The following is a 12,296-nucleotide window of genomic DNA, read 5'->3' on the forward strand; positions in this document are numbered from 1 at the left end:
TTCACTTAGGAAAAGCAACCCTCTGCTTAAAACTAAAGTTTTCCAGGCCCTGTGCTGTGCTACAGCTCTGGGCCGGGACCCGCCTCAGCCTGAGAGGGTGGCTCTGGCTGGCGGGTGAACAGGCAGACAGACGGGGCTTCCCGGGAGGGGATGCAGGTTGCTCTGGGCCACTGTCTCCTCCCCCTCTCACTCCTGCTGTGTTGTTGCTGCAGCCAGAGAACACTCCGGGTCTGTTGTGCCTGTTGTGCCGTTGACTGGGGTGACAGTTTAATAGTAGCTTCCTGGGCTGTCATTTAAATCTGCCTGCCAGGTTAGTAGGCCGGGGCCGGCTGGCACGCCCCCTGCCCCCACCCCGGATCTTCGTTCTGCTGGCAGTGGTCGTCTTGGCAACGCCAGGGCCTGGCGAGCTCTGCAGAAGGGTAACCGTGGGGGGAGCAGCTCTTTCATCTCCCCGACCCGGGTACAAGTGGCCCAGCTGCCTTAGGGCTGGGCGGCAGAGCCAGAGCCAGGCCACTCGGTGCTGGTCCGAGCCTGAGAGAGGAAGTGGGAACAGACGAGTCCCTTCTGTGCACAGGGCTCCAAGGTGAGGGTTTACATCTTTGCTCTTCCAGACTCTCAACTGCCCTGGGAAGGAAGGGACCTGGCCCAGGTGGCTCCGCAACAATGTTGAGCTGGAATCACCTGTCTGTGGGTCTCTGCTCTGCCCTCAAAGAATGTTCCCTGGGGCCCATGACCTGTCTGCAGGCAGATGCCTGCATCTCTCGCATCTCCCTGTCCCCTGTGGCCTGGTATCAATTCCCCCCAACCCCATCCTGGGCTTGCCTCTAGACATGTCCCTGCTCTTAAGACTGGGGTCTCCCCAGTGGAGTCCCCTCAGCTTCACTTTGCTCCAAGTACTCCGGGAATGCCTTCTCCTGTTTTTCATGGCTTGGTGGAGCTGGCCCAGAGACAGAAGATTGGGTACCAGCCTCTGCTGTGTGACCATAGGCCAGTCCTTCCCCTCTCTGGGCCTCATCTTCTGATCTGAGGGGCTGGCACTACAGCAGTGTTTCGTCAAGTGTGGTTCATTGGACACTTGTTTCTTGGGAAATTAATAGACGTGGCATCCAACAAAGACATTCCTTGGCTAAGCAAGTTTGGGAAGTGCTGGAGGAAACAAAATCAATCTGATATCTTTACTGTAGGCCTCTCAGGGCCCTTAGTAAGCCAGTGGGCCTCATGAATCTCCAAGGGGAAGATAATAAATCTTCACCCAAACATCTGGGTGGATGGTCCTGCAGCTCTCTGTCCTGCCTTCTGCCTCTCTCTTCCTCTGCCAGGGCCTGATGGTCCGTGTGCACGGACACACCAAATCCTGAAGGAGGCCCAGGCAGCTTGGAGCCGTGGGTTTTGTTGGCTGCCCTGTGCTTAGCAGGGGCAGGGTGAGTCCCTAGGTGAGCTCAGGGAAAGCCAGGTCCCTGCACTGGGCCTCTGAGGGGCAGCCTGGTGCCAGGCGGGGCGAGTTGGCCCCTGGCCTAGTGGAGCTCCCAGGTCCCTTGCCACTTGCCTCCTCCCCAACCCCAAACGGCCATTCTGCTGGCTCCTCCACACACCATGGCCTGTTATCCCTCTCCCTGGAACACCCTTCTCTGCTCTCCTCACTCCCACGGCTTGGATGACCTCTCTTCCTTGAACACAGTCCCCTCTTCCAGGAAGCCTTCCCTGACCCCTGGGATGGTTGGGTAGCCCTCGCCTGGCTTCCTGGCCACACAGTGGGACTGAGGGTCAGAATACCTGGGCTCAGGTACAGCCCTCCCAGAGACACGTGCTGTGCCTTGGAGCAGCCCCTTCTCCCTGGGCCTGGCTTCAGCTTCTAGAACAGGAGAGCCGCAGAGGGGACTTCAAAGCCCTCAGCTCTGACAGGACAGAGCATTGTGATTGCCAAGACGAAGCCACACCGAGCAGCTCCACCTGGCAGTCCTGGCTAATCTTTGTTTTGAAGCTTCCTGTCTGCACTGGGGCTGCAGGACGAGCATGGGTGGGGAATAACAGCATGAAGGATGCACATTGTCTCAGGGCAGGACGCTTCTGGGGGCGGGGAAGCTGGGAGGTGATGAGTGATCATAACAATTTCACAAGATCATAGACTCTGGGCACAGAGGGCTGAAGATTCAGTCAGCTCCACACTTCCATATCCAGATGAGGAGGCAGGCCCATGTGGCTGAGGAGCCCAGTGTCACACACATAGCAGCTGGAGCTGCTGACTTCACATGCCGCAAACTTGCACCTTTCTACTTTTCAGTTCATAAGGTCCTGGCACCATCCTTAGCCCGTTTGCTTCTCACAACAACCCTGTGTGGTGAAGCAGAGATTTTATCCCTGAATGTAGGTGAAGAAAGTGAGGCTCAGAGAAGTTGTGTAACTTGCAAAAGGTCACACAGCCCACAATTGGCAGAACAGAGTTCCATCAACCGTGAGCAGTCTGATGCTTTCCTTGGCCTGCATTCTTGTTATAATTAGCAGCTCCCCCTTCTTTTGTCCTGGATTTCCCATTCTCTCCCCCTCTGCCCTGGGGTTGCCCCCTCCCCACTGCCCTTAGGAATCCCAAGTCCTTTGTGGCGGCCCATCTGTTGCCACGGCACCAGATTATGATGTTGCAGATCCTGGATGACTGTGTACTGCTCCTGGGCTGTGGAGTACAGGGATTCACAGAGGTGGGAATTGTCCAAGGGGTGACTGGCATGGAGGGACATAAATCCCTGGAAATAGAGAGCCACGGCCTTGAGCCCAGCTTGGGAATCACCCTGGAAGCTGGAGCCAAGGCTGCCAAGGCCAGGAGAGTGGGGGCTGGCATGGTTTGCTCTGACAACTTCAAAAGACTGCCCTGCCCTCATCTCTTGGCGGGGCGGATGTAGCCTCTTGACAAGGGGCTGTTGGGCTCTTTACACTGCACAACCTGACACTGGGATGCTTGCTCAGATCCCTTTTTGCCTTTTGACCTTGTGTGGCAGTGCTGCCTGGGAAAGCCACCATCCTTACTTGCCCAGAGAGAGAAGGAACTTGCCCAGGGTCACCCAGAGAGGAGGTGGCCGTGCCAGGGTTCAGGCTCAGCTCTGCTTCCAAATCCTTCCACGTGGTTACACTTCATACAGGGTCCGCCAAGGTGGTTTAGTCTAGTCCCCAGCCTGACACGGACCATGCTGCCTCAGTTTCCCCAGGGTGGTCCATTAGCAAAGCATAAGTTGTCACAGGCCCAGGTTTATTCTACCGCACATTTCTGGGCACATTCCAGGGGAGCCCTTCATGCAGGTGCCTCTGGTCTGTGGTGGATCCGCCACATTGCCTTGTCCTGCAGCCCCTGGGATCTAGTCCAACTGCATTTGCCTCTCTGGGGTCCTCATTCTTTGCCCCATAATGCTGAGGTGGCTAAGGGACTTAGTATAAAGAGTCCAAGCTTTGGAAGCTGCCACATGGCCTTGAAATCCCACTTCTGCCACCTACCACCCTCACCTCTTTGAGCCTCAGTTTCCTCTTCTGTAAAATGGGATTAACAACAGCTGCCAGGATAGCTACGAGGAATCACTGGGATATTGAGTGAAAGGTTCCAGGGCAGAGCAAGGGTGGAAAATGTCCAAACTGGTCATGACAGTGAAACAGGTCTGTTCCCCAAAACACCACCATGGGACATGCACCCGAGCCTGCCATTTCCTGGCCTCAGTGCTGCCCTTCAGGACTGTGATGTGGCTTGTGGCTGCTCTGGCCTCTTTACCTAGTGCCTGTCAGGACTTGGCACACTGTGGGAGGCCAAGCTGACTCCCAGGCTCCCAGGATGCCAGGGAGGGAAGGGTCCATGGCGAGCATCTGGCTGGCCGAGGCCCAGCGATGGAGCCCCTCCATCCCCTTCTTTGTCAAGCCTGCCTTGCTCTCCTGGGGTTTGCTGGTCATGCACTCGTGCTGAGAGGCTGGGCGGACTTCTCCTCAGTGTGCTCAGGGCACAGACACAAGCTCACTGAGCGCTGAGCTGAAGCTTCCATGGACTTCCCACCTATTCTTGGGCTTTTCTTCCGTATCTGATGCCCCTGGGCATTTTGTGTGGGGAAGAGGGACGTCTGACTGTGAGGTCCAGCTGTGGCTCTGCTCCCACCGGGGTGTGACCTTAGGCTGAATGTCCCCACAGGTCAAGTGAGGACAGAACAGGCCCTTTGTCATGGGGTTTCCTGGTAAAGTGCCTATAGCACAGAGACTGGCACACAGGCTGCCCTTGGAGAATGTTAGAACAGGAAAAAGAAAGCACTGGAATATATGTTTCTTTTTTGGATGCTGAGCTTCCTGTGGAAGGAGCACTCTGGTGTTCATATTAGGAAATGCCCTGGGTGCCGTGGTTCATAACTATACTTCCTTTCTGATGCACTATAAGCCGTGATTTACCAAAAGACAGTACCACATTGGTATTTATCACCCATGTCGACCCCTCAGTGCAGGGCTCAGGAAGGGCTTTTTGGGGGTCCTGGACTGGGAGGCAAGTGAGCTCGTTCTGGTTGCTGCCTTCCTGTGTTTCCCTGGGCCAGCCCTTTTCTCTCTCTGGGTCTCAGGCCCCCATCTGTAGGTAGACTCTGATTCCTCTGGTTTCTTCCAGCCCTGCACAGGCAGAGATGTTCTTCTAGGGAAAGTGTGAAGAAAGCTCAGCTTAGAATGCAGATGTACTGCAAGGATTTCACTGAAAAGAAAGGCAGAAATGGAATGGATTCAGGAGGCCTAGCATCTGTCCCCAAATCCCTGTTAAGTTGCTCAAGGGGGAGCAGTCATGTGGCTCCAGAGGGGGCCAGAGGGCCTGTGGGAGGATTTACATAACCCAAGGCTGGTCACTGGGAAGGAGCTTCCCGGGGAGAGGGAGAGCCTGGCCCTGGAGGTGTGGGTGGGAGCAGAGGCTGGACAGCTACGTTTCCGATGGGTTCAGTGCCCTGCACTGAAATCTGCCCTGAGTTGGGTCCTGTGCTGAATCTGATGCAATACCTGCACTGGGGGAGTGTCAGGCCAGTGGAGGGACAGGGAGGGAGAAAAGTAAACCCTGTTGGTCCCTGTGTTCTTGTCCCAGTTCTTCTCCCAGCTGTGAGAGTCCAACCTGCTGTGTACATCCCCTATGAGGGCACAGAACACCCCATTTCCTTTGCTTCTAATTAAGACTCAGACCATAAAAACAGCAATAGCTGCTACTTACTGAGCATCTGCTGTGTGCCAGGGTCTCTGCTGCCTGATCTTCATACATTATAACTTCTTGTTACTTCTCCTTGGAGCCCTTTGTTTCTTTCTCCCCATTATATAGATAAGAAAACAGAGGCTCAGAGCTTAAGTAACATCCCCAAAGTCACACAGATAGAAAGGGGCAGAGCTGGGATTCCAACCCCCTGTGTGGCCATAAGCGCCTTGGGAGCAGAGACGGATTTGGATGTCTTGCCCACAGATTCTCTTTCCCTCTCTCTGAACAAAACACACCTCATCAATCTTGCTACAAGGCGATCATTTACTTTTATGATTTATTAGCACCAGCTCCCTGGTGCTTGCAGAAGGAGCCTCGACTTCAATCTGGTTGTGGGGAGCAGGAAAGGCAGGTAAAGGGACTGAGAACCGGCTGAAGGGGCTAAGGCAGCTACCGTATGTGATCAGGGAAGGCTTCCTGGAGGCTGTGACAGTGGGCCTGGACTTGGGGGGAAGAGAGAGGTGTGATGGGAATGGGCATTCCCTTGATGGATGGATCCTGTCACCCTTGTTGAACTTAGAGAGCAAGGCCAGGGATTGCCCGTCTCCTCCTGGTGTGGAATGAATAAGCCTTTCTCTCCTGTCCTCTCCTCTTGGTCAGGGAGGCACTTGTGGCCTCCTGGGGCCATGGGAGGTCACGTGGTCCAGCTTGCAGACCAGCACATTCTGGTCACCCCATAGCCACCTGAGTGTATGTCCTAGAAAAGCCTCCTGTGCCCACCAGGCCCCTCACGCTCTTCTCCTTGCCCCGCAGCCAAGAAGACCTGTGCGGACAGCGACTTCACCTGTGACGACGGCCACTGCATCCGAGAGCGGTGGAAGTGCGATGGCGAGGAGGAGTGTCCGGACGGCTCGGACGAGTCCGAGGCCACTTGCAGTGAGTGTTGCCCCTAGGCTGGGGGAGGGGACCTGGCTCTGGGCTTCAGTTTCCTCATCAGGTCTTCCCGGTTGGGAGGTTGGGAGGCTCGGGTGAGGTGATCTGTCATGCACAGCCTCAGACTCACTTTGTGCTGAGCCCTTGCAAGCTCCGGGCTGACAGTCCGGTGCCTCTAGTTGCTGGTGTCTGGGGACCTGTTTCTGGACTTTCTTCCCAGCCCTCTGGCAGGTTGGGCCCTGCTCCTGTAGTTCCAGGAGCTAGAAACAGCCCCTTTGTGCCCTGCTACCCAGAAGTAGCCAGATCACATCCTCCAGGCCTCCCCTCAGCCTCCCCCACTATTTTTTTTTTTTGAGGACTCTAATCATAATTCTAATAGTGCTAATGGCAGCTGGTGCTTATCAAGCATTCACTGTGTAGCGGGCACTGTGCTAAGCACTGTGTATGCTTTCATTCATCTAATTCCCACAGCGGCCTCATGAGGCAGGTACTGTCACTTTCTAACTTTTGCAGAGGCGGACACTGAGGCTCAGAGAGGTTGAGTGACTTGCCCAAGGCCACTCAGCTGGGACTTTGAGGCCCCAGCTCTGTCCTCTGCTCTGGGCAGGCTGATGGCAGTGAAGACAACGGGCGAGGTGAGGGCCAGAGCAGAGCCCCAGGCCCGCCTCCCATACTCAGGCTTTGTCTCTCTTTCTTTTCCAGGCCCTAATCCTCAAAGCAAACTTACACCCGCCAGGTCATTCCGTGACATTTGTTAAATTAAAAAGAAGATGAGACGGGGGGCAGGGAAGGACCGGGTGGTCCCGGAGGCAGAGCTTCAGCAGAATATGAGCCTGAGATAAAAGGCTGGGGTGGGGGCCGCACGTGGAGGACAGGGTGTGGGGCGGGGGGGACCTGGTTGGGGGGCGTGGCTGGCAGGGACCTGCGAGTCACAGTCCTGGATCTTCCTTAAGGGTCACAGTCACCCCAGAGGCAGAGGTGGGGACAATGGAGGCCAGCGTCCCATCTAGGGCTGCGGCTGGTGATAACTGGGTTTCCGTCTCCTAGCAACAGAGCTACCAGTCTCCGTGGGAGAGAAAGAGAAAGGGAGAGCAGGAGCCGTCCCCGGCCGAGACAGGGCACCCCCTCGTTTCCATGCACAGCTGCCCTGCCTTCCCCGGACTTGCTGCAGGCCCTATTCTTCCCTCACCCCACCAAGTAGCCAAAGCTGGTGCAGTCCCAGGTGTCTGGGCCCAAGGACAGCCCAGTGCTTTGTCCTGAGCTTGGCTTGGGAGGAACAAAGCCCAGCCACGCCCACTTGTGACTCATCCTCCTGGCAACCTTGGGAGGGGGGCTGGATCTGTTTAGACAGAAAGAAACTGAGGCTGGGACAGGTTCAGCCACTTGCCCAAGGCTGCCCAGCTAATATAGGGCAGAGCTCTGTGCAGCCCAGAGTGTGTGTTTGGGCAGGGGGCTGTGGCCACCATGGCAATCAGCTCGGTCATCCAGACCCCATGCCTGCGGTTTCCCTGGACACTGGAGGTGGGAGGGGAGGGGGAGCATCATCAGGGTGATTCCCGGGATCTGTCCTGCTGCCTGAGCACTGTGCTCCCCCTCCTCCCCAGGTCTCTGTCTCTTTGCACTGATGCTCCTTTTCATCTCCCTCCTGCCCAGCCCTGCACTGTCGGGCTGCCTCCCTTCCCTGCGTGCCCCTCCTCTCCCTCCCTCTTGCCGGCTCTCTCTCTGCTGCCCTGCCCACGTTTCCCTCTGTCTTCCTCCGTCTCGCCATCCCAGCACTTTCTGCTGTGCGGGTGCCCTCGGGCCTCACGCCTCCTGCCTCCCAGGCCTGATTCGTGTTCAGCTGTAGAGCATGGTTATCTGACCATGGAAAAACTGGAGGCTTAGGGAAGCTGAGGGCCTGCTTCCAAGACACACAGGTGGTTCATGGCTGGTCTGCCTTCCAGGACAAAAGGCAGGCTCCGCAGTGTCTCTGAGGCTTGACAGGGGGCTCCGTGGGAGCTGCCACCAAGCCCACACCCTGGGGGTCGGCGGCCCGGCTCTCTTCTGGGCTCTCCCAGTGATTCACTGTGAGGTCCTGCATACTTTCCCGCCCCTCTCTGGGCCCTAGTTTCTAACAGTCCAGAATTCCAAAGACTGTGATTCTAAGACTCCTGGACTCTTAGGATTCTGAGGCCCTCTTTCTCCCTTGCCTGTACCCAGCTGGGGCACAAGGCCCAGGATCCCACTTGCCATGCACAGTTACATTGGTCACAGGTGGGCAAGGTCTTTGGGTGGGGAGGGCTGCCTGGAGGAGGGCAGCCAGAGGGGGTCCTTGAGGGTCAGGCAGAATTTGAGGGAGCAGGACCTGGTAACAGGCTTGCTCGCAGCCTCAGGACCTGGTAACAGGCTTGCTCACAGCCTCCTGACCAAGTGAGAACCCGGCAGCCAATTCACTGCCCATTTAATTGGCGTTGTCATAGCAACCTCCACAGCCTACCAGGTTCCTGAGGACTGTGCCAGCTTCCAGGATAGAGCCCCCTGCCCACCTGCAAAGAAAGATTATAGGCAGTAGTAAAGGGTAGTGGGTTTGATGTCTGATATATTTGGGTTTAGGTCCTTTAACCTGTGAGACCTCAGGCAAGTTGTCCAATCTCCCTGAGCCTCAGTTCATTTGTCTGCAAAAGGGGTTAATGGTACCTACCTTACAGGGGGTTATGAGGATCAAATGAAAAAAATGCACACAAAATGTCGGTGCTGGAGCAAATGGCAGTGTTATTTTATGATTACGTTTTGACTGTAGGCCCTCTCCCCAATTTAAAGCCTTAGAATAGTCTAAGTGAGGGGGGTTTGCATGGAAGGGAAAGGAATTTGGGAGCAGGTCCCCCTTCTTGTGTTCCCCCATTATGTCATCTGCCCCTAGCTGCCTGGGGTTTCTCCCAGCTCTGTTTCCTTCTGGTTCTGGATTCTGTGTCTATCAAATTGAGCCAGGAGTCACAGTGGGAAAGCGGGGACATTTGCCTAATGAAAGTAGCATTTCAGCTCTAATTATAGCTCACTTGACTGGGGCCATTTGTGATCTACCTTCAGGCATCTGTTGGGAGGGGCGTGGGATGGGGGTGGGGAGGTTAGTTCAAGGTGAATGAGTTACAATTCTGGGTGCTGCTTATTGAAAATGAGGTTTTATTCATGCATCTTAGAGCCTTCCCATCTGAAAGGGGGACCTCACAGATTAACCAAGAGTACCTTCCTATCAGAGACCAGAGATTTTATGAGATCCCAGCAAGGTTAGAGGCCAACCCAGCTGACCCTGTGAGAAGAAGCTTGGTGTAACTGCCCCCTTCTGCACAGTGGGACGTCCCATGTCATGCTTCCTGGGGCAGCAGCTAGACCCTGTAGTTCCCACTGCCTGAGCCTCTGGTCCCCTCGGAGCTGGCAGTCCCCATGTGGAGGTTGTCTGCCCCTATGCCTCTCGTGACCTGACACTGCAGATGTGCTTGCTCAATAAGTAGCTGTCAAGCACTTTCATTCTTTTATTCAACAGACATTTCCCTTTTTGTTAATTTGTGAACTTATGAATTAGAGAAAGTACCATTGGATTTGGATTTCTGGTGCGGGCTTCTCTGGGAATTTATAAATGCCTCTGGCCACTCCGGGGTGCAGTTGCAGGCCCTTGGTGACTTGGAGGATTCCTGATGTCTGAGAGACAGTGGGGCTTGTCACTCCTGCCTCGGAGAACCTGGGGTTACTTGGACAGCAGGCCAGAGGCATCCCTCGCAGCATCTGTTTCTGAGAGAGAGAGAGAGAGAGAGAGAGAAGGAGGGAGGGAGAGAGAGAGGGCAGGAGAGGACAAGAGGTGGAGAGAGGGAGAGGTGTTCAGTTCAGGGGTGGAGGCTGCGTCGTGGCAGGCCATGTGGACTCTAATAATGTGTAATGTGCATCCCCAGAGGTGAGACCAGGGCCCTCCCAGCCCTTTGTATCTGCACTTCTTGAAATAAAACTAGGGCAACTGTTTGCTGAGTTCCAAGTTTGCTCCAGGCCCTGAGTGAAGGGATTTCCATGTTTCCTCATTTAAACCACCCACCAACTCTGGGAGATTATGTAACCCCTTTTTCAGGTGAGGGGAGCCAGGGTGTAGAGAGGTTAAGTGGCTTGTTGAAGGACCTTCATGTTAGTAAATGAGATTTGGACCCAGGCCTGTCCGACTCCAAACCCATGTTCTGTCTCCTGCGTCGTGCTGCCTGGGGCCTTTAGCTTTAGTTATCCTGCAAGTGGACGTCAGACGGCCATCTGCCATCTTGCAGCCTCTGCCTGAGCAAAGGTCCAGTGAGCCTCCTCCCTCCAGTGACCCCTCTGCAGCCCAGGGTTGCCGGGAGACCGGTGGGGCCTACTTGTCTCACGTGCAGTGTCCAGTGCCATAAGTTAAGCAGTGCACTTGGAGTTGAGGGACCTGGGGAGGAAGCCCAGCTCTGCCCTTCACCACAAGACTTCGAGCAAATGACTTTCGCTCTCTGGGCTTTGCTCTCCCCATCCTAAAATAGAGGTAATAATAGCACCCACCTCGTGAGGAGATACTGCACATCAACACTCCCCAGACTCACTTCCCAGGGCTGGGTGGTGAGAAGCCTCACCCGGGAGCCCGCGGGGCAAGGTCTGTGTCCTGCTTTGGGGAACAGCTGCATCCCAACAGAGACGGCAAGGTTCTAAGAGAGCCAGCAGTCGGAGCACCCAGCATCTAGTAGCCGGGCAGGTCACCTCCCCTCTCTGGGCCTCTGCCTCCTGTCACTCCAGTGGCTGCTCCTCAGTGTGACCTCCAAGGCCTCTTGTGTCCCGGCGTTCCAAGAAGGTGCCTTGGCTCTTTGAGGGTAGGAGGGCTGGTGTCAGGCACTGCTGAATCCTCGAGAGCCTGTAATTAGAGCTGTCTATTTAGGGACACAGCAAATGTCTTATTCATTATGAAGAAAGGAAGCAGACGGATTGTTTAATCATTGTCCTTGCTGAAAGGTTATGCAATTAACTGTATAAATATTCATTCAGAATTCAAGCAGCTGCCTGCTGCACTGGGGTATGCAGAACCAGGCCCCCAGAGATGGTGTGGACAGGTCAAGGGCCATTTCAGTCACCTGGGCTTTTGGGGGGAGAGTTTGGGGCTGGTTCTGGGCCACTTCTCTACCCACGGGAGCAGGAGGGGTATGATGGAAAAGGGCAGGGTTTTTAGTCCAAGGAACCGGGACTCTACCCCTCACTGCTGTGCATTTTGGGCCAGTTACTTGGTCTCTCTGAGCCTCAGTTTCCTTATCTGTAAAATGGAGTGCTTACCTGCAGGACCACTGCCCTACTCCATTCCAGGGGTGCCACTGACATGATGATCTTTGTGAATGGTGCCCCTGGAGTTTGCACTCACAGCCTTCAGGGCCCGCTTACCTGGCAGGGTGAGGGTCAGGATGACATGGGAAAATATCAGCTCCTCAGAATGGAGCAGCCTGACCCACTGTAGGTGCTCAGTAAATGTGGCTCCCTGCCAACTCCTCTGTTTCCTAAGGCCTGGCGCAGGGATATGTGGCTGCCTTGTCCCTCCATCCCATGGTTCCCTCAGGGGCTTGCAAACATACAGAACCTCCTCTATCACTTTTCTGGGAGTGAATTTAAGAGATGAAATATCCTATATCTTTTAGACTTGTAGAATGATAACTCAGGGGTTCTCAAATAGGGTGCACGAGAATCACCAGGGGAGGTGAAGCGGGGGGAGTTGGCTAAAATGCCTGGGCTCTGCCCTCGAAGTTTGGATTCAGTCTAGAGTGAGCTGGGGCCAAAGAACCTGCACTTCTAACAGCCCTCACACACCCACCCCTTAGTCAGGACTCCAGGACATGCTGGTCGCTGCAGCCCCCTCGTGTTCTGCTGGGCCCAGAGCGGGAAGTGCTTTCTCGGGTCCTGCAGTGTGTGGGTGATGGAGGTGCTCTGGGCCCCTCTCCTGACTCCCAGGCCCCTCACCACCCTGCAGTACCGCCCCGAGGAAGCTGTTGTAAAGAGTCTTTGAGTGTCAGTGCTTTCCAGGGCTCTACACGACAGTATTTGTAAAGGGAAATTTCTGTAAAATGAATCCCATGAATCCTGTATTCCCAACAGGTCGCCTTATATTTGTGAAATGTATTCCTAGGGATAACTTTGGGGTCCACAGTTAGGGGTCCGAGGTCCTCCTCTCCCACAG

At 55.2% G+C, this 12,296-nt stretch overlaps 1 protein-coding gene across 8 annotated transcripts in view; it reads left to right on the plus strand.

Moving 5' to 3' along the window:
* The window catches only part of LRP8 (LDL receptor related protein 8), a gene marked incomplete at both ends in the record, with an annotated part of 77,172 nt that overhangs the window by 31,195 nt on the left and 33,681 nt on the right, over nucleotides 1-12,296 (plus strand). For all 8 annotated transcript variants that reach the window (XM_081225347.1, XM_081225350.1, XM_081225343.1 and 5 more), the window contains one exon: nucleotides 5,990-6,112. In XM_081225347.1, coding sequence (XP_081081473.1) covers nucleotides 5,990-6,112 — 123 coding nt within the window. The remainder of the gene's footprint in view (nucleotides 1-5,989; nucleotides 6,113-12,296) is intronic.

This window comes from Mesoplodon bidens, assembly GCF_964165515.1.
Source record: "Mesoplodon bidens genome assembly, chromosome: 2".
Taxonomy (NCBI): domain Eukaryota; kingdom Metazoa; phylum Chordata; class Mammalia; order Artiodactyla; family Ziphiidae; genus Mesoplodon; species Mesoplodon bidens.